Source organism: Myotis brandtii, unplaced genomic scaffold (assembly GCF_000412655.1).
Source record: "Myotis brandtii unplaced genomic scaffold, ASM41265v1 scaffold185, whole genome shotgun sequence".
In the NCBI taxonomy this organism is placed as follows: Eukaryota; Metazoa; Chordata; class Mammalia; order Chiroptera; family Vespertilionidae; genus Myotis; species Myotis brandtii.
Genome location: NW_005356870.1, coordinates 9395536 through 9418092, shown reverse-complemented (window position 1 = coordinate 9418092; position 22557 = coordinate 9395536). Strand labels below are relative to the sequence as shown.

The 22557-nt window shown below is 38.8% G+C and overlaps 1 protein-coding gene across 2 annotated transcripts; it reads left to right on the top strand.

Annotated features, from left to right (window-relative positions):
• Positions 1–2107: 2107 nt before the first annotated feature.
• On the top strand, positions 2108–22153 carry FGL1 (fibrinogen-like 1). Of its 2 annotated transcripts, none has more exons than XM_005864076.2 (8): positions 2108–2213; positions 7768–7847; positions 10199–10379; positions 16660–16819; positions 17072–17169; positions 17465–17553; positions 17725–17912; positions 21804–22153. In XM_005864076.2, the coding sequence occupies exons 2-8, from the start codon at positions 7776–7778 to the stop codon at positions 21961–21963; spliced, it is 948 nt and encodes a 315-aa protein (XP_005864138.1). In that variant the 5' UTR covers positions 2108–2213; positions 7768–7775; the 3' UTR covers positions 21964–22153. The 2 variants fall into 2 exon arrangements, with proteins under 2 accessions (XP_005864138.1, XP_005864139.1); XM_005864077.2 differs by lacking the exon at positions 2108–2213 and adding an exon at positions 2301–2428.
• Positions 22154–22557: the final 404 nt, after the last annotated feature.

The following is a 22557-nucleotide window of genomic DNA, read 5'->3' as shown; positions in this document are numbered from 1 at the left end:
TCTTTGCAACCATAGTAAAACAAAGATTTATATTTTTGATATTTATTTTATATATTTAAATGCCATTTAACAAAGAAAAATCAACCAAAAAAATGAGTTCGTGTGTCACCTCATAGGTTCGCCATCACTGTCCTAGGCAGTAAAAAAAAAAAGTTATCTTACTTCTTTCCGCCAGTGATGTCTGGTCTCATTCTCATCTCATACCTTTGGTGCAATCATACAAGGTCGAAAATTTGACCTTTCCTGATGACAGTCTTCCACCATGTTTTGACAGAGCAGCCCAGGACTAAAGGAAGAACATTCTCAGTAAGTTCAGTCTCTGGCATGCCTTCCCAGAACACTGACCTTTATTCTGCCCTTCGATTAGCTTTTTCCAGGTTTTTCTCTGAGGCAATGTCCCTGAGGGACAGAATTGTCTGTTTTTAATAGTGAGGAGCACAGATTCTGAGCCAGACTTTGAATCCTGGCTCCTCTTTCTAGCTGTGTGACCTTGGGCCAGTTACTTAAACTTCTGTTACCCAGTTTCCTCATTTGTGAATCGGAGGTATTAGCAATACCTGCATATAGGGCTGTTGTGGCTGAATTATTTAATAAACATACCATGTCTGGCACATAATAAATGTGCCACATATGTTAGTTACTGTTATGTTATTACTGTCCCTCCTCTGAGATAGTGAGCACAGCAGTTATTAAATGCTTGACTGGGGAAAAGACAAAAGGGATACAAGGAGGAAAATATAGGTTTGTATTTCAAATTATTTTATTTCATCATAGAGGTAATTATCAAATCAGGCAAACCCATGCTTTTGAAATGTAATGTCAGCATCTTGGATTCACTATTATTATGAATGTATCATATCTACTTCTCCTGGGTGTGTAAATCTCTTCAACCTAACTGACTGTTTTTCTTTCCAGTAAATCATTAGGATTACCTTTTCCTGGATGAACTTCAAATTTCCTGAGTGAATGACAGGAAAATGTTCAATGGGAAGGCCAAACACCGGCAGTACTCGAGTCCAGAAAACAAAGAACAGAGAGAAAACACAACTTCAGTATTTTACTGGAATCTGAGTTAAGAAATAGGGATCACAGAACAAATAGCAAACAACAGCTTGGGTAACATCAGAGTGAAAAAAGGAACGATGAACCAGGATTTGCAGTCTGAACTATTATGCAATATGGCTAACGGAGCTAACAAGTCACCTGTTACACATTCAAAAATGCTCTAGAGCAGCGGTTCTCAACTTGTGGGTCGCCAACCTGTGGGTCTCGACCCCTTTGGGGGTCGAACGACCCTTTCACAGGGGTTGCCTAAGACCATTGGAAAATACATATATAATTACATATTGTTCTTGTGATTAATCACTATGCTTTAATTATGTTCAATTTGTAACAATGAAAATACATCCTGCATATCAGATATTTACATTACGATTCATAACAGTAGCAAAATTACAGTTATGAAGTAGCAACGAAAATAATTTTATGGGTGGGGGTCACCACAACATGAGGAACTGTATTAAAGGGTCACAGCATTAGAAAGGTTGAGAACCACTGCTCTAAAGTTTAAAACAAAAGGAACAACTTGTTTAGGAGATTATTGATGCTTACAGATAAATTTCACAATTTTGCCCTTCAGGGAATCCTTTTGCTTTCCTAAAGATCAAATAAACTGATTCTTTCATCTTGGCAATTATTAACTTGTCCCATTTCTATAACTAAGAAAAATTTAGATTATATTGTAGCTGAAATGACATTTTAATTCATATATTTATAGGTAAAACTTTATCATTATTATTAGTACTATAAAGCAAAGCTTCAATTGAACTTTGGTTTTATTTAAGCTTTAAGTGAGCATTACTGAAGTTAATCAAACTACAAAACTTCTCTGATGAGCCCAGCAATAAGAGGTTAAAAATCAGAGATGTATTTTTGTGAAGACATATTATTGGATCTTTCATAAAAATTCATACAAATAGGAGAAAAATATCAGAGTACTGGGATTTGTCCTTGAATCTCCTCTTTTAGTTTTGCTTCCAGTTAAACTGATTTCCTCACATATTTGTTTCTGGATTAAAGCCAGAATCAACATTGTCCGTATTTCTAATCAAATAACGGAGAAACAATTACAAATCCTGATGCAGTTAAAGGACCCTGCAGAGTGGCCGGACCTAGCCTGCGCTGTGTCTGACTCGGTTCTGACTTTAGGCAAGGTATTTAACATCTCTTCGCTTTGGACATAATTGTAATAATGCTCATTTATTTCACAGATGTGATGGTCAGCAGAACTCAATAAACAACCGTCAGCTACTGAGAGAGATCAGGTCGATGAGAGAAAAGGCTGCTTCTACAGCTTGGAAAAGAGATTTCGAGTTCTAGCTCCTTCCCATTCACAGTACATTGTGGATGAATTGAATGGGAATTTGATGCGAGTAATTATATTTGAAGTTTCATTATACAAAGTGGGAAATAATGGACCATTTTATAATTTCCACTTCAGAAGTAAAAACTTCAGAAATATTTTCCTTTATTTCTATCTTTGGGGATAAACTCATTTAGACTTTGAAAGCTTTCATTGAGTATAAATTCTTGAGATAAGTAAAGATACTGCTATTTTCTATTCTTAAAAAAAGGAAAAAAGTTGGAAGAAAATAGCATATACAATCTCTACATCCATGTCATGGGTAAATTTTGAACTGTCTTACATTAGTGTGCAGTCCATTTGTGAATGCTAACTTATTAAATATGCTCTCTTTGATAACCTTTCCTTTCTTTTAAAATTTCTCTTATCTTATATTTTTCCATAGTAGATCATTTAAAACATACTATTTTTTAAAATTCTACATGCTTTTATAATTGTGTTTGTAAAAGTTAAATATCAGCTGTTGAACTTTTACGTTCCATACTTAAAGTTAATCCACTATAGTCAGCTAACTTAAAAAATTTTAGTGGGGAAGAAATTAGACTTTATAGACTTAGACTAGTTTACTCTACCAAATAATAGAGTACATCAAAGAATAGGCAATTGAAACTATTTTACAATAATTAAAAGTTTTGAAGTAGCCCAAAGCAAAAATATTGTAAAAGAAATACAACTAGTTGCATAGTGAAGAACTAAATGATCTGATATAACTTTACCACAAGCCAGATTTGCAGAATAATAATGGTTTACACTGATGAATAATAAAGACCAGATTTTCAAAGCAAGTTTCTTAATACCTAAACATTTCTTCAATATTGTAGAAGGTGGTTAGAATCAGATGTGAGGTAAAAAAGAAAGAAAGAAAGAGAGAGAGAAAGAGAGAGAGAGAGAGAGAGAGAGAGAGAGAGAGATGAGGGCACTGCAGAATTTTAGCGGATTTAAGATAGCCTCAGGAATTATTCTAAAGGTGGTCAAATTAACATAATGTATATGACATTTTGAAATGCCTTATTGTTTAAGGATCTGAAGACTAGAGGCTGCCTCCTTTTGCTGGGAAAAATCAGATTTGATTATCTTAATGGCGATGAAATAGGAATTTCAGGACCCCGAGATGCAGAGACCTGCCAAAGTATTTCTTTGGCCCTTTATTTTATAGCAAATCTAATGAATAGCAATATGAACATATGTTATATAGTTTCCTAGTATCTCCCAGAGCATTTTCAACACTGTTACTTATGCAAGAATCAGACTCAGACATAGATATAAAAACAATTTTTTTAAAAATTGGTAGTTTCTTTTCTATAGACATCCTGAGGATTAACTTATGGCAGAACTATAAGATTCCACGTGTTGACTATGTGTTAGCAATTTTAAAATATATTTTAATTGATGTATATTAATGTATTCACATGCCAGCAGCATTCATATAAAAACAGGCTGTTACTAAATTGTTTTCTTTCATTATATAAGCTGCAAATATTTTATTTTTAACTTATGCCTTTTGGCAAAAAGGCTACGATGATTTCAAGTATGTTTTTTCCATCTAACCATTATGTATTAATTTGAATCCTATGAAATTTCCAATTTTGTAGGTCAAAAATGTTCAAACATATGTCATTTCTTATCGTTTGATTTACTGTAGTAAGAAAGGAACAAGTAGGCACTAAAGAAAGAGACTGGGGAGACTCAAGGGGGCTCTGGAGTAGGGTTTTGTGAGAAAGAAAAACTAAATTCATGAGTTCAGTCCAACTAAAAGTCCCTACCTCCTCCTTAACCCTTACTTTCAAAAATGCACTCAGCCCATTGTTTTCCCCTTGACCAAAATAAGGGTAGAGGAGGAAGTGCATCAGAATAAACAGACGCAGATTTATGGCAAGGAAATCACATTTTCCCCTCCATAAAAGATTTTCCCTCCTGGGGAATATTTTCTGCAGAGGCAATAACTACACTTTTATCTGAGTTGCCAAAGTAGGTTAGATGCTGGGGATACAACAATTAGCAAGCTGTGGCCTTTGCCCTCAAAAGTCTTGCTCTAAGCAAAATAGCATGGATAAAGGGAGGCAGTTGGAGAAAGAAGGGAAGAGCTGACTAAATGAGAATTCCATCGCCTGGCACAGTGCCTGGAAACAGCAGGCATGCATACCATGTTGACTGAGTGAATAATTGGTCTGAGTGCTATATTGGTCTATAAATATAGTGTGTGATCACAGTGGAGGAAGTAATTAATTTTTTCTTGAGGGGTGGTCTTAATTAGTTTTTATATTTAATTACATACGGTGTCATGTCTACATAATTTATATTGTCTTTAATTTCCGTTTTAATATTTTTTTTTTGTTTTTTCCTCAAAACACCGCTTCGCTGAGGCAGCTGTTTTATTCTCTCGCAGCATTTAGCATAGTGCTGAGCAGATAGCAGGTGATCAGTAAATGCTTGCTGATGCTACCATTCCCTAGTTCTGCTTCGGCTTTCGGTGCAGCTGTCTCCTCTCCCGCTACGTGGGCCTAATGTCCCTTTAGAGAAGCATGTGACTCAAGAGCAAATAAGTCACAGCCATATTCAGGAGTGAGAGTGATGTTCAGTGGAGAAGGCCAAGTAACAGGGCCTCTACTCCTCGCTGCAGCCTATGTCCCTGTAGACAGCAAGGATATTCAGGGTGTATGGAAAATAATACAATAATCTATAATAATAAAGGCATAATATGCTAATTAGACCAGACGTCCTTCCGGATGACCTTCCGGACAAAGCTGGGGCTGCGAGGGAAGCCCGGTTTCTGGGTACCAGAGGGAAGCTGGTGCCGGCAGCCGGGTGAAGGAAGGCCTACTCTTGCACAAATTTCGTGTACCAGGCCTCTAGTCCTATATAATAAAAGGCTAATATGCAAATCGACCAAACGGTGGAACAACCGGTCGCTATGACACGCACTGACTACCAGGGAGCAGACGCTCAACGCAGGAGCTGCCCCCTGGTGGTCAGTGCACTTCCATAGGGGGAGTGTTGCTCAGCCAGAGTCCGGGCTCATAGCTGGCGAGTGCTCCACAGCAGCACTAAGGATGTCCAACTGACAGCTTAGGCCCAGTCGGACATCCCCTGAGGGCTCCCAGACTGCGAGAGGGCACAGGTCAGGCTGAGGGACCCCCTACCCGGAATGCACGAATTTTGTGCACCGGGCCTCTAGTTAGTAAATAATAATACAAGAATAAACTCTGTGTTTCATGTACTCACAAATAAAAGTCTACTTTTGCCTCACGCTGTATGTACGTAGAGAGGAAGGCCAAGTAGAGTACAGGTTGGGGGCAAGCCTTCAAGGTGGAAAGCTCAATTGCTTGGTCCTCCATACACCAGCTATGTGAGCTTAGGGAAGTGACTTAACCTCTCTGATCTAAAATTAATTTATTTGATGAGGATAATAGTACTTGCCTTGTATAGTTACTTGAAGATTAAGTATAAGGTTTATAAAATGCATAGCACAGTTCTAGGTACACAGTTATAAAAATGTCAGCCAGAAGTAATCATGTGTGAAGTAAGATTATACAGTTATATCTAGCAGACTCTTTCTTACTCTCTGTAATACACACATTTCACATATTCTAACAATTCATATTGTATTTTACAATGCTTCCCAAAAAGGTCATGCATTTTATTTGTGACTAAATGTAAGTAATGCCTCTCCTATTCTGTAAGTATTTTGTCTGGCCCCAGGAGGATTAAGAACTACCTACTTTATTAACATAGACTAAAAATATATTTTCTATTCAGTCTTTAAGTGATTGCTTCACAATCTTTGCCAAACATTGCACTAATAGGGGAGTCTAAAAAATTCCAAGGTCTGGCTGCCACCTTTAGACATGGAGATTATTTAAAAGCTCCTGAGAGACCCTAATGGATAGCCAAGTTTAGGAACCATTTACATAAAAAATTGAGACAGAGACACATTAAAAGGACTAGTGATCATAGGTTCTATAAGAAAAAAAAAAATTGGCTAACAGATAAGTCACTTGATTCCAATTGTGTTTTTTTTTTAACAGAAACCATATGTTTTCAATTTGTTTGAAGATAATACAGATATTTCTGTCCTTCTAGGCTCCTTAGCTTCTAAAATGTATAAAAACTTACTACTGCCCTAGCTGGTTTGGCTCAGTGAATAGTGCGTTGGCCTGTGGACTGAAGGGTCCCGGTTTGATTCCAGTCAAGGGCACATGTCTGGGTTGTGGGCTTGATCCCCAGTGGGGGCTGTGCGGGAGGCGATTGATCAATGATTCTCATTATTGATGTTTCTGTCTCTCTCTCCCTCTCCCTTCCTCTCTGAAATCAATAAAAAATATATATTAAAAACAAAAACAAACAAACAAAAAAACAACAACTAACTACTGCCCTGGCAGGTGTGGCTCAGTTGGTTGGTGTCACCCCATGCACCAAAGGGTTGCAAGTTCAATTCCTGGTCAGGGCACTTGCAGGATTGATCCCCAGTGGGAGGCATGCAGGAGGCAGCAGATTGATATTCTGCTATCACATTGATATTTCTCTCTCTCTCTCTCTCTCTCTCTCTCTCTCTCTCTCTTTCTCTCTCCCTCCCTCTCTCTCTCAAAATCAATAATAGCATATTTTAAAAAAACCTCACCACTGGCAGCATACAGAAGTTATTCTGAGGATGGGCAAAATTTCTCATCAAGACTAATGACTTCAAGATTGATTTTAAAAAATCTTGAGAAATGGTAAAGTGAATCTTCCTCCACAATTTCAAATAGGGCCTAAAGATTTTATATTACCTTGGTAGTTTGCCTAAACATTAAGGCAAACAATGTACATTACCTTCTATTTGTTGTAACTTTTTTCTTCTAAAAATAAAAGCTGTCTGCTACAAAATGAGTTACTATTCATCTAGCACTTATCACATGCCAGGGTATTCTTCAAATCTTACATCAAAATTGCCACAGTCCTACAAAGTAGGAATTGGAATTTCCATTTTAGAGATGGGACGCCTTTCAGTAAATTGCTTGAGGCCACACAACTAGGAAGCCCTCAGCGAAAATCTAGACCCTTTGTGTGGTGTTAACAGAGCCTGCGCCTTTTCAGCACAGGTGTACAAGCAGCACGTGCAGGCCACCCACAGACCCAGAGCCCCCCCTTTGTATTTGCAACTGAACAGTTTGATTCTATTTGAGGTACAGTGAGAGGATCGGTCTCTGTGGGGGAAGCCAGGCAAAGTCCAGGAGAATTTCCCCGGCGACACTCAGGTGACCTGGAACTGCATCCCACCTTCTGGATGGCCTTGAGTCTGACCCTAACCCTGCCCTCATGAAAAATTCACAGAAAATAACTTTATGAAATTCTTCTTGTTCTTGCAGTCCTTTCCATGGGGAAGATGGCGAAGATGTTCAGTTTCATCCTTGTTACCACTGCTCTGGTAACTGGCAAGGCAAGCTGGGTAAGCTCATAAAAAGACTATTGTTGTGTCTGTAATGCCTGCTTTGACCTGCATGTTATTTTATTTTGCAGAAAATCGATAGTAAGTTGTCAGCGTGAAGAACTTAACTAAAGGGTGGAAATGAAGGTTTGTGGCAGCACCTGCCACATAATACTATAAGTACTTACCACATGCTTTAAAATTTTTTGAAGTAAAAAATCAGTAATGAGCTCTAACCGGTTTGGCTCAGTGGATAGAGCGTCGGCCTGTAGACTGAAGGGTCCCAGGTTCGGTTCCGGTCAAGGGCATGTACCTTGGTTGTGGGCACATCCCCAGTGGGGGGTGTGCAGGAGGCAGCTGATCGATGTTTCTCTCTCATCGATGTTTCTAACTATCCCTCTCCTTTTCTCTCTGTAAAAAAATCAATAAAATACATTTTTTTAAAAATCAGTATTGACAACAAATAAGTAAACTCTTTTTTAATTTACTGGGGTTATTTAGGTGATTACCTAACATTAGGAATTTAAAACTGTCCATTAAAATGGACCCTGAGCTTTCTACTGTTGAACACTATTAGTATAAGCTAGACTGATTATTTGAAAGTAATTACAATGAACTCATGCCTTCCTCCATTCACGAGTAAAAAGGTAAAAATACTCATTTACTCACAGTTCTGGGAGAAAGGAAACTCCTAGGTTTTAAATAAGCTTACTAACACTGTATGTCCAGTCTCATAAACATTGAACAGATTGAACATACTTGCCCTGTAATCCCTTCAGTTATTTTTAAGTTGCATAGTCCACTGCATTTAACAAGATTACAACCAATTTTCCACTATTAGAAAGCAACATGGAATTCCAGACACCATCAAATGTCTTTGCTGTTCATTTTTTTTAGACAGGTGTGACTCAGGGGGCTAAGAGGATAAACTAAAGAGAGTAAACCAAGAACAAATAAGAAATAATCCTAGAGAAATAGCTGGGAGAGAGTCAGTACTTGGGCCAGGAAATTGGAGGGGGGGGGGGGAGGTCTCTACTTCCCCTTCTCCATTCTCTTGTGATGTAACCTTCAGTGGTGAGGTACACTTCTGTATTTACATCATAATCCTCCATAGGAAAGTGGTGTACCTCTTTCCTTTGTCCCGAAGAGGCTATCAAATTGTGCTGTTCTCACTGCCTAGCAGAGGGCCTGGAACGCAGTAGGGCCTTTTGTATTTATGGAATGAATACAAGGTAGCCCATAAAGACAGGGACAGGAAGTGATGCAAATGTAAATTGGGAAATATATCTGACTATAAACAAATGCTCACTTTAGAAATTAATGTATATATAAAAGTAGTGTGAAGCACTTACACATTAAAATTGATAATTTCTCAGAAGTGAACATTTGCATGTACCACAGGAGATCATGACATTGGCTGCAAATAGAGAAGTCAAGGTAAAAATGGCAAAAATTTGTCTTTTGTCCTTTTTTTTCCCACTCCCCCTTAGTACCCCTCCCAGCATCGAGCACTCATGAGCTTTATTGCAGCTTCCTGGCCTCAGTCCCTCTTCCCAGGAAACCCAGCTCTGCAAAGCCTCCTTCCCCATTCACCCACCACACTGGCTTTCTCTTTGGAGGGTTTGCTCAGTCAGATGCCACTTTAGAAAGAAGCTAATAAACCCTCTCACAGGCAATATTCTTGGGTTATTTGCCTTTTCAGAGAAGATAAATGACTGAACTGGAAGGCGCAGGCTCCTCCCATCCCTTTTTAAAGTGATTGAGGAAAAAACGATAAGTAAGCCAAAAGTTAAAGTGGACCCAGTAGAATTTTCAGCAACAGGTCAATGGGTGAGATATTCAAGAATATCAGAGTCTAAATTAAGCATTCTTTATAAAGGTGACCATATGTCTAAGATCATAAACATTCAATTATAGTTTTAAAACATATTAATATCAAAAGATCATTCAAAAGCCTCATTTATTTCACTTGTGAGAAGGCACTGAGTGTCATGTAGAGAGTGAGAATAGAAACCTTGAGCTGGATTTAAATCTTGACTTCTCTCGCCCACTGGGAATTCCTGAGCAAGTTTCCTCATCAGGATTGAACCCATTCCCACCGCATGGAACGTTATGAGGGTCAAATGAGACAGTGACTCTAAAATTCTTAGCGTAATCATCAGATTATTTTATAACATTTTTTAGTTCAAGCACGTTAGCATAAGCCATGACTTCTTATCCTTCAAATAACTAATAGTATTAGAAGTTTTAACGACTTCCTGGTTGGAATAATATTCTGAAATGGGAGTTGGGAACAAAATTGAATCATTAATTTATCCAACTTACCAGGAGCATTTATTTTCCATGAGAACAACATGCACGTTACTTTGCAGGCTCTTGAGAACTGTCTCCAGGAGCAGGCGCGTCTCAGAGCCCAGGTGCACCTGCTTGAGACCCGGGTCAAACAACAACAGGTCAAGATCGCGCAGCTTTTGCACGAGAACGAAATCCAGTTCCTGGACGAAGGAGAGGAGAGCAGTGTCATTGACCTTGGAGGCAAGAGGCAATATGCAGGTCAGAATCTATTTTTCTTTAGTGTTTCAGTAACTTATATAAACCCATATGCAATGATGATGCTAATCACTTGATCACTTCAGGTTTTGCTAAAAAGCTTTTTTATTCCAGTAACCAGCAACATAAAGCATTATATCAAATTTAAATGTCTTCCACCACATTTTATCCTTTTTTCTCTGTTATCTCTGCAGGGGACATTTAATATCAATGCTCAATATCTGAGGGTTTCTATAGTTTAATAAGAGATCAAGACAACAGATTGTTAAAATATCAGTTTGCAAAACCTTACAATTGAGCTTTGTGGGGTTTTTAAAAATATATTTTTATTGATTTTACAGAGAGGAAGGGAGAGAGTTACAAACATCAATCAGCTGCCTCCTGCATGCCCCCTACTGGGGATCCAGCCCGCAAGGTACATGCCCTTGACTGGAATCGAACCCAGGACTCCAGTCTATGGGCCAATGCTCTATCCACTGAGCAAAACCGGTTAGGGCGAGCTTTGTTTTTATTTGTGTATCTTTTCTTGGTACATTTACACAGTTTTTCCTTCTGAAACTCTGGTGTGCCCTAGGGAAATAAGTAAGGTAATAGAATAAAAGTTTAGAAAAGGAAAAGGAATGAAAATTATTTAGGAAAATAAAAGAGTTGTTTTATGTGTATATTTTATAGTTTGGTGACTTTCCTTTTCATGAGGCCAGTATTTCCCCCTAGAAGCAGCACTGAACATATCAGTGTTACCTACAGAAAACTACTCACCTGATTTCCTCCAGCATCTTTTAAAGTAAACAAGCAGTGGTTGTAAGATCTTCCTGGGCTATTTGGGTCAATCATTGTGGAGGACAGAAATGATTCACAGAGAAGGGGATCACCAGAACGGTCAGAAGGCCATTTGATTGATGACCTTGCCTCATGGACTGAATTCTGTCCCCTACCTCCCAATCTTCACATTGAAGCCCTAACCCCAGCACGATGAATGTGACTATATTTGGAGTCAGGGCCTTTAAGGAGGTGATGAAGTTAAAATGAGGCCAGTAGGATGGGCCCTAATTCAATCTGACTAGTGTCCTTATAAGAAGAGGAAATTTGGACACACAGGGAGATACTGAGGCTATAGGTGCACAGGAGAAAGACCACAGAAAGATAGAACAAGAAAGCAGACATCTGTTAGCCAAGGAGAGAGGGTTCAGAAGAAACCAAACATACTGACACCTTAATCTTGAACTTCCATGCTCCACTACTGTGGGCAAATAAATTTCTGTTGTTTAAGCTTCCCAATCTGTGGTATTTTATTATGGCAAGTTAACACGCCTTGCATTGCCTTAGATATCAGCTTCTGGACCAGAAAGGTAACAATCTTTATAAAGAAAGGTAACTAGAAGTGCCTTTAGTCAGAACTCCCAAGGACTGTGAAACCAGGCAGGCAGCCCATAAAATTAGCATGTTTTGGGGAAGCTGACTCTGATGAAGAAAGCCTAGAAGGATCTTTGTTGTCAGAGAATCTTCCTAGAGGACCAGCCTGGATCTGCCCTCCCTGGATGTCCCTGCTCTTAGTCACCCAAACACATATTAACCATCTATTTTGAAACTAGGGTTGTCCTGCCTATTGTTTGAAGACTGGATTGCAGCCCTGCTAGCAGGATGTCCTCAGGCGAGTTATTTAACTCCCCCATGCCTCAATTTTCTCAGCTGTAAAATGAGGGTAATAATGGCTGCTAGTTTATAGGATTATTGTGAGGATTAAATGAATGAAAGCATTGAGAACTGTGCCTGCCACACAGTAAGTGCTCACGGTATAGCTATCATTTTAAAAAATATTTCAAAGGTAAATTTGTGTTACACAAGAAACTGTGTATAAAACTGGGAGGGGTCCTGACAAAAATGAGCAGATCTTTGTATCGTATCTATCTCTATCCTGTCCTAATTTCCTAGGGGAGGATGGATGTAAAGTCCTTGCCATTAAAATTCTTTTTTTTTAAAAATATATTTTTATTGATTTCAGAGAGGAAGGGAGAGGGGGAGAGAGATAGAAACATCAATGATGAGAGAGAATCATGGATCAGCTGCCTCCTGCACGCCCCTCACTGGGGATGGAGCCTGCAACCCAGGCATGTGCCCTTGACTGGCAGTCGAACTCAGGGCCCTTCCTTCCACAGGCTAACGCTCTATCCACTGAGCAAAACTGGCTAAGGCTGCCATTTAAATTTGATGCAACTTCCCACATGCCCTTGAATTTGCTGCTGTCACCCTCAGCCCCTGTTGCTCTGTCTTTAGCCCCTAGATCAGAAAAGGGATCAGGGCTGGGGGAGGGGGTTAGAGGAAGCAGTGATGAAAACCCCAAGTGCGTGATCAAAACTAGAGAAAAGAGGAAAATGAGAATGGTGCAAGAAAGAGAGAGAGAGAAGAGCCCAACCAGTGTGGCTTGGTGGTTGAGCATTGACCTATGAACCAGGAGGTCATGGTTTGATTCCAGGTCAGGGCACATGCCCGGGTTACGGGCTCGATCCCCAGTAGGGGGCGTGCAGGAGGCAGCTGATCAATGATTCTCTCTCATCATTGATGTTTCTCTCTCTCCCTCTCCCTTTCTCTCTGAAGTCAATAAAAATATATATATTTTAAAAAAGAATACCTGTTTATTTGTTGTAAAGATTAAATGAGTTAATGTACATGCACGTGATTACAAAAGCATTTAGCATTTAGCTCAATGAATGTCAGCTATCTTGCTATTAGAGAAATCCCCTCTTATCCTCAGGAAATATGTTCCAAGACACCCTGTGGTTGCCTGAATCAACAGATAGTGCCAAACCCTATACATACTATATTTTTTCTATTCATACATATCTCTTTACTTAAGGAGGCAGTTTACAGCTTCTATTTGGCACATCCACATGGCCAATAACACTATTTAGATGTTGGGGTTGTTATCACTGAAATAAGGGTGACAAACACAAGCACTGCGATACCAAGACAGTCAATGTGATCACAGAGACGGCCACTAAGTGACTAACAGGTGGGGAGTGTCTACAGTGTGGACACCTGGACAAAGGGATGAGTCACATCCCAGGCGGCACGTAGTGGGACTCAGAGATTTCATCACACGACTCAGGATGGCACACACCGGTAACTGAAATGGCGTAAAGCAAAACCGTGGATAAGGGGGGAGCTACTGTATATGCTCTCTCCCTGGTTTTCAGAAGAGAGAGCCCACTCACCCGACCCTACAAGAGTACTACTGCACTCTCCCAGGAACCATAGGAGGTCCTCCTCTTATATTTCCTTCTTTTTTAAAAAAATATATTTTTATTGATTTCAGAGAGGAAGAGAGAGGGAGAGAGAGATAGAAACATCAATGATAAGAGAGAATCATTGATTGGTTGTCTCCTGCACCCTCCCTACTGGGATCGAGCCTGCAACCCAGGCACGTGCCCTTGACTGGAATCTAACCCGGGACCCTTCAGTCCACAGGCCGACGCTCTATCCACTGAGCCAGACCAGCTAGGGCTCTTGTGGTTCCTTCTTATATCGCCTGGCTGAGAATGGCAGTGGGAGAGCCAGTTCTGGCATTTCCCAACATGCCCGCTGAAGGGCCTCTTGCTGGCCTTTTTTTGTTGCTGTTAATCCTCACCAGAGGATATTTTTTCCATTGATTCCTAGAGTGGAGGGGAAGGAGGAGAAAGAAATGGAAGGGAGGGAGGAAGGAGAAAGAGAAAAAGAGAGAAACATCTAGTGAGAACATCAATTAATTGCCTCCCACATGTGCCCCCACCAGGGCTGGGAAACCTGAAACTGAGGTACATGCCCTTGACTGGGAACCGGGAATCAAACCCGAGACCCTTCTGTCAACAGGCCAGTGCTCCAACCAGTGAGGCAAACCGGCCAGGGCTTGCTGGCCTTTCTTGATGCCTGTAGTTCTCGGCTTTCAGCTCAGCCTACATTCTGGGACCAGAGGAAGAGCCCATTTGGCAGGTTGTCATGTTCCTTTATGAAAAGCTTAAACATTCAGACTTCCAACATGGTTTGTTTTCTGCATGGTCAAGGGAAGTATTCACCTCGCCCAGTTTAAGGCAGTGCTTGTCAAATGGGGCAGGAAACCTTGGCCTCACTCTGGTATTATGTAAGTTTCCAAAAATCCCATGAACACAGAGCTCTTTAACCCTGACCTTCTCCTGCCTATTCTCCAGGGGGGTTGAGTAGCTCAAAACATTTTGAAAATTATAGTTTTAGTTCATATTGAAAACCCTACCCAGTTAGTGTGTAAGTCACATTTCCCCAAGGCAGGCTCCTATCTTATTTGTTATAATCAATTTTGCTACAGGCGCATACGCCATCTATGTTGGGTGTTGTTCTGTGCTGTTTTTTCCCCTGCTTGAAAGCTTTCCTCTGGATCTTAAGTTGTAGTTGACATTTTCCTCTGGGAAGAAGAAATTTTTTGAAAAACACACAAACTCACACTTGGCATAAAATAAAAACAAATAGGAAATGTTGGCTGAAAACTCCATATTCACAAAGTTTTCCAGATGCAAACGTTATAGCTAATTATTTCCAGATTTGCCCGGAAAATAGTCTGAACCTTATGAGACTTTACTATTCAGCATTTTGGTAGGAGGTTAAATGTAAGCAAAAAGCTTTCTTAACAAGGAAAGTTAAAGAACTTCCTTCTTTAATGAAAAGTGGCCTACAATATATTTGACCACAAGATGTAAGCTTTTGAACAAACATTGAACTAATTTTAGGTAATTATTTCCCTATGTTTTACTCTTGTTTGATTGACAAAACAGGATATTTCTTTATAATTCAGGAGTATCAAGAACACTTGTGTTTCTGAATCTCAAAAATAAATATGTGAACAAAGCTTAAATCATTACAAAGATGATCATCTCACCAAAGCAATAGTGTGTGATTGGTTTCGACTTGGGGAGGGCTTTAGAAAGTGACCAAGTTTCTTTGTTTCCTTTCTCTCCTGATTCCTATTGCCTATTTAATCTATTTAAAGTGGAATATATTTTGTTAGCAGCAAAGCAGAGTTGTAGATAGTTTGGTGTCAAAACAACGAAAATGAAGAAAAAACTTAAAAGTGTGCTGAAAGGATAGAATTATCCAATCAGGAAGATAAAATGTTTTTTAAAATATAGGAAATTAACAAAATAGTAAGAGTAAAATTTGAAAGTTAGTGATGTCATATTATAGTCTTTATTTAAAAGTCTGTGAATGAATATTCTTGAAACTATCTCTGTATAGTAACCAATACTTCACCTTAAAACATTGCTTCCTGGGCATCTAAACCAAAGCTTAGTTCGTATTTGCCATATTCTTTAAGTCTGCACAGATCAGCCTAAATGAGACCCAATGATATTCACTTGTTTCACCCTCAAGTGGTTTAAGAAACTGGAATCACTTTTTAGTGACAAACTGGTAGCTATATTTGCTTCAATGGTCAAAGAAATACCCTGGCTAAAAAAGAATCCTGAGATAAGAATAGTAGAAACTTTCGGTTTTCAGCAAAAATATCTAAGAATACATGGACTATTAGAAATGTCAGTGATTTAGTAAAACATCTAATGAGACTGGAAGGTGGTAAGAATCTAACAAGATTATGATTTTAGCCCCGAAAGTGTGGCTCAGCGGTTGAGCATCAACCCAGGAATCAAGAGGTCGGCACATGCCCAGGTTTCAGGCTTGATCCCCAATGGAGGGCGTGCAGGAGGCAACCCATCCATGATGTTCCTCTCTCATCAATGTTTCTCTCTTTCTGTCCCTTTCCCTTCCTCTCTCTCTGAAAATCAATTAAAACATATTTTTTAAAAAGATATATTTTGAGTTCATTTCCAAATTTTTCTGAATGATTTGCAATGCTCTAAGTCAAGATAACCCATATGACTTGTTTGGTGTTATAGTTCTACTTTTCATTTTAGCTTCAGAGGAGAGATAAGTTCCACTATTCTGTCTGATAAATCTGTAAGTTCCACTTAAATAAACTGTAATCAACTGAACACATATCATTTAAAAAATTGTGTTCCACAAAAATTAGAAATGAAAAAGCAGATCCCTATTTCACTGCTCTTTTTGTTTAATGATCATATCAGGGAGTCAGAGGATAATTAAATACTAGAAAAAAGAAATGCTTTCCTAATGTACAAGATGCAATTTTAAAAAGCTGATTATCTATGCCATGTGTTTATCTATCTCCATTAGTACTGAGTAATCTCATTCAGAGGCGCCCTTTATTTTTTATTTTTTTTAAAAGACACATAACAAATGTTACATTACCTTGTTTTGCAAACAGATTGTTCAGAAATTTTCAATGATGGTTCTAAGCTCAGTGGATTTTACAAAATCAAACCTCTCCAGAGCCCAGCAGAATTCTCTGTTTACTGTGACATGTCTGATGGAGGAGGATGGACTGTGATTCAGAGACGATCTGATGGCAGTGAGAACTTTAACAGGTGTGCTAATTAGGACATAAGGGTTTGTTTGGAGTAGCACATGTGAGATTTATAAGTAAGCCTTTTTCTCCTGTCCTAAACTCTACTAATTAGACAGACTCTCACTCTCTTTAAGTAAGAATACTGAAAGTGCACTAACAAATCAAGGAAATACTGGATGTGAGAGCAGCAGCAAGGGTGTGTGGGCACCTTGGGTACTGCAAAGGTCTATTTGGATTTTGCTAAAATCAGCTTTCACTTTCAATTTTGTAGAGACTGGAATGACTACGAAAATGGCTTTGGAAATTTTGTCCAAAAAAATGGTGAATATTGGCTGGGTAATAAAAATCTTCACTTATTAACCACACAAGGTAAGATTTGCCTAGTATATTCATTGGAAATACAATAAAAACAACACTAAAATGTTTTTCACTAAATCATAGACAATAGAACTAATTTGCAGATGGCAATGGTCTCTTTGGGGCAATAATTCCCTTTCTAAAATGTGGCTGTTTCTCTAAGATATAGAGAAAAAGAAACTAGGCCAACGCTCTATGCACTGAGCAAAACTGGCTAGGGCCATGAAATTTTTTAAACCTCAGTAAGTCAATGTCATGTAATACAATAAAAAAGAAACCACTACGATTTTTTGTTGTTTTTTTCTAGGAGACTACACTTTAAAAATCGACCTTGCAGATTTTGAAAGAAATAGCCGTTATGCCCAATACAAAAATTTCAGAGTTGGAGATGAAAAGGTACTAAAATGTTCAAATAACTAATACCACCAATTAATGCATAACACATACAAGATGAACCCCTGAAGTCAATGGAAACAAACACATACCAATAGAATTCTTTTGTTTATTACATAAATCTACTTTTTAAATAGTGACAACTGACAGTAGAAATTGCTTCTGTTCCTTCAGAATTCCTATGAGTTGAATATTGGGGAATATTCTGGAACAGCAGGAGACGCGCTTGCAGTGAGATTTCATCCTGAGGTGCAATGGTGGGGTAGTCACCAAAGAATGAAATTCAGCACATGGGACAGAGATCATGACAACTACGAAGGCAACTGTGCGGAGGAAGATCAGTCCGGCTGGTGGTTTAACAGGTTTGACGTCTTATAAACATAGGTGTAATGGCGTTGATGATATCTCACTGTGGGGCAATAATTATATCTGTATGAGGTCATGTTGGTCTTCTTTGTAATACTGGTATTATTAAGTAATCATCTTTATTAGAATTCTTCATCGATGAAGTATTTTTGAGGATTCGTTCATTGTGTATGTTAATAAAGCATGAAAGATATGTCTTAGAAATAAATCAAATTACTGCTTTTACAAAGATTGTATGTGCCTGACTGGTGTGGCTCTGTGGTTGAGCATCAACCTATGAACCAAGAGATCATGGTCAAGGGCACATGCCCAGGTTGCTGGCTTGATCCCCAGTATGAGGCGAGCAGGAGGCAGCTGATCAATGCTTCTCTCTCATCATTGATGTTTCTATCTCCCTCTCCCTCTCCATTCCTCTCTGAAATCAATTTTAAAAAAAATTGTTAGCAACCTGATTTATGGGTTTGTTATCATAAACAGTAGGCCACAAATTGAAGAAAGTAGGCATGAAGAAAAAGAAAGTATTTATATATTGGAAAAAAATTTTCAGGCCTTTTAGTAACCAAGTAGCTCTTCACCTTCCCTTCTCATAGGAGATGGCCATGCTATTGTTGTAAATTTTTCTGTGTAATAATACTTTTCAATTACTGTGACTTTCATTAAAATCATTGAACCCAAGTTCCTCCCAATACAGAAATTTCCTCTACCATATTCCTGAAACCTAATTCCACTCTCTGATGGAATACTGCAATGTTACTTAATCAGCAAGCTCACTCCATTATTGATTGTATTAAGTTTTTGTTTTTATTAACCTGACATCTGCCTTCTTATACTTTGCCAGTTTTTTCCTCAGTAGCTAAAAAGTAATTGTAATTCCTTTTCAACGTAAGTCTTCAGGCTCTGGCTGAGATGGTATTCACTGTATGCTGCCATATTTTCTCTTCTCTAGGCCAGATATCCCCAATTCTTTTAACTCTTCTCCACCCAAAGTGGTTTCAAGACAGCTCCCTGTGTTGTAATCACATGTTCAAGGCAGGCATGGGAACTTCATACAACCATCCTTAAAATAAGCTGATGGGCCTGATCTGCAAAGCAGATGTGCTCAACCTGTTAGGCAGTACACCAGCTTTGAACATCTTTTCTCTTTAGAAGAACAGGGGCCACCTCACAATATCTGGACATTTAAACTTTCCATTATAGTATTGTGCGTCATTATTTCTGAAATGTCAGATTGTCCATGTAATCAAGGACAAGTTTCATAATCCACATTTTCCACATTTTTTATGTAAGCACTTTTAATAAAGCATTTAAGAATCATCTACCGTATAAAGTGGAGGTATACCAGATATATGTTAATTTTCCCTAAAACCAGGAGAGTCCTCATTATGAACATCTGCTACTGTGAGGTTTTAGAATTGTATAGTCTAGGGCAGTGGTCGGCAAACTGTGGCTCATGAGCCACATGCGGCTCTTTGGCCCCTTGAGTGTGGCTCTTCCTAAGCCATAGGAGTACCCTAATTAAGTTAATAACAATGTACCTACCTATATAGTTTAAGTTTAAAAAAATTTGGCTCTCAAAAGAAATTTCAATTGTACTGTTGATATTTGGCTCTATTGACTAATGAGTTTGCCTACCACTGGTCTAGGGGATACAGCTAGTTGTAGGTAGGGTCAAGTTGAATCTAAGCAGTTATAAAGCAGTATTTTCTCTGGATTTTGCTTTTCTAAGAGTTCAAATATATTTACTTTTTGATCATCTGTAAGGGAACTGACGCACATACACCAGTGAGAAGGGTCAGAGAGACAAAGTTATCTTTCCTACTTAGAGAATCAAAGTCAATGACAGTCTTTTCCCTAGCAATTTTCTTGTTCTTTTAGAAACCATCTTTGGTCACCTTCTCTTTCTCCTCCTTTTTCTTCCCCTGTCCTTGTAAGTTGTGTAAAACTTACCTATAATTTACAAATTGCAATCATCCCTTCATGTTTAGTTTTGAACAGAATTCCATATGCAGACATCAAAATTACATTGGTTAATATTAGCATAAGATCAAAACCATGTATCTGCTCAGTTGTTCGGCTTGTATTGTGTCTGAATGATGCTGGCAGACATGTGAACCTGGGCAAATGCATTATCTATCTGACTTTAAAGATAGGGTTCAGGGACGACAAAGGCAATTCAGTGGCTGGCCACCCAAGGAACCTGCATTATCCTTGGAGTCAGAGGAGATGATAAGGCTGTGCAGGTGGGAAATCAGAAAAGCTGGAGAAAAAGCCAATTATTCCAGAAGTTTAGTGTTACTTCTACTGTGCCTGCTACTACTGTAGTCTAACTTTATCAACCTCTTCCTCCTTATTATTTTTTTCTGTCACATAGTTTTTCTTTTATTTATTTACATTTAAATATATATGTTTTTATTGATTTCAGAGAGAGGAAGAGAGAGAGAGAGAGAGAGAGAGAGAAACATCAATGAGAGAGAAACATCGTTGTTTGGCTGCCTCCTTCACGCCCCCTACTGGGGATTGAGCCAGAAACCAGGTCATGTGCCCTGACCGGAATGGAACCAGTGACCTCTTGGTTCCTTTGTGGACCCTCAACCACTGAGGCATACTGGCCAGACTCCATGCAGCTTTAAAAACACAGTACCCTATTGACACTTCAAATTTAGCGTACTTTTTTTTATTAGTTCCATCTATTTAGATTAGGATGACTTTCAGGGTGGTCAGCAGTAGTGAATTACCAAATGGGTAAATGATCCAAGCCAACCACTTGTCATTTATGGGCAAATTATATGGTGTGTGTTTTTTTTAATTCAGTAAAACCATATAATTTGGGTGCTTTCCATAGATGTTAGAACTATTCTTTGTGAATGTTCTCTTTACATCCTATTGCCTGACATCTTTTCATTGGTTATATCAATAAAGAAATACACAGCAGTTCATTTCATAACACTGCATATACTCTTAGTTAGTCCATGCCAGGGACAAAATCTATATATATAAAAGCCAAGTGACCGGAACAACGGAACGACCGGTCGCTATGAGGCACACTTCAGTGGCCAACTGACCTGATCTGGCCATGATCGGCCCCCTCCCAACCTCCCCGGCCCCTCCCCTTGGCTGGCCCAGACCTGATTGGCCCCGGTCAGGGTGGGCCAGCTGGACCCCACCCGTGTATGAATTCGTGCACCGGGCCTCTAGTTTATAGATGTTAAAGGAAGAAGGGGAACTTTTTAAAATGCATGATAACCTAACCACTTTACCCAGATTGGAGCAATATATTAGAGTAAAAAATTAACTCAGCAACTTGGACAAATGATTATTGGTTGCTGGCTAGGAAAACTTTAAATTGTGAGTTTAGTCTTTGTTTTCTTATCCTTGAGGTTAAAATATTGATATGCTAGCGATTTTTAAAAGGGGAAGGAAAGAGTTGGAATTATGAAAGTGGTGTCTTGGCAGCAGATGGATAAATGTGTCAGTGCAAAGTATGGGGGGACGGGGAGCAGTGGTAGAGCACTCCGCCACACCTCGCTGCGCTAACCCACTGCCACTCTTGCCAAGGCTGAGGATCACAAAGGTAGGCCTTCGTTTGCTTGTTTTTCTTCTTTTGTTTAAAGGCTGTTAAGAACAGAAATGCTTCTTTATCAATATACTCACTCCAAGTGTCCTGGCTCGTATCCTCAGACATGTTATGGTTCTAAAATCTACCAGTTTTTTTAAAAAAAACCATCTGTTGTAAGAATATCTTGGCTTCTGAAAACTGATAAATATTTTCTTGTCTGAAATGGAAGAATTCATAAAGTTGTTTTTGATCATTTGCTAGCAAAATACTACAAGGGTGGCGGAATATTTTTCTGGTCTGATTGTTCTGTGTTTATGTTTTCTCCCACTAGGTGTCACTCTGCAAACCTGAATGGCTTATACTACCTGGGCCCCTATAGCAATAAAACGGACAATGGGGTTGTCTGGCACACCTGGCATGGATGGTGGTATTCTTTGAAATCCGTGGTTATGAAAATTAGGCCAAATGACTTTATTTCAAATATTGTTTAATCGCTCCCCCTGGGGTTTTACTTCTGCTATCATGTTGGTTTAAAGTGATTTGAAAAATAACAATTCTGAACTTATACACGTATGATGATGGTCATTGTTGTGTACTACTTTTCATTCTTACTTGTCTTTGTTACTTAATGTACAGAAATTTTATGTAATATTCACCAAATAAATGTAGATTATGTTAATATTGATTGCATTCCTGTGTAAAGAAGGATATGATGAGTTGAATACAAAATTTAAAGAGTTGAATAAAAAATAAAAAGCATAGACTATATGCCAACTTGAGAGATAACCCAAGCTTAAATACATACTAAATTAAGTATGAATGCAGTTGAATATATACATTAAAAAATCCAGCAAATAATGGATTACCAAATCAACTGCATGGACAATAAATATTATGAGTAGGGATTTGAACTCAGGTCTCTGACTACAAAGCTGGAAATCTTATAAACACAACCCAGGATCTTATAACTAGAAAACATATCTTATACTTTTAGGATGTTTATGTAGGTTATACTCTTCTTTCAGAAGCCTCGTTTATACCAATCCTGTGAAGTAATATTATCCCAATGAACAGAGCTGAGAATT

What these genes read in the sequence shown, in the direction of transcription:
- FGL1 (XM_005864076.2), top strand. Translation starts at nt 7,776, where the DNA reads ATGGGGAAGATGGCGAAGATGTTCAGTTTCATCCTTGTTACCACTGCT. An exon ending in GGCAGTGAGAACTTTAACAG is followed by an intron (nt 16,820 to 17,071) that starts GTGTGCTAATTA and finishes TCAATTTTGTAG; the next exon opens with AGACTGGAATGACTACGAAA. An exon ending in TCCGGCTGGTGGTTTAACAG is followed by an intron (nt 17,913 to 21,803) that starts GTTTGACGTCTT and finishes TTCTCCCACTAG; the next exon opens with GTGTCACTCTGCAAACCTGA.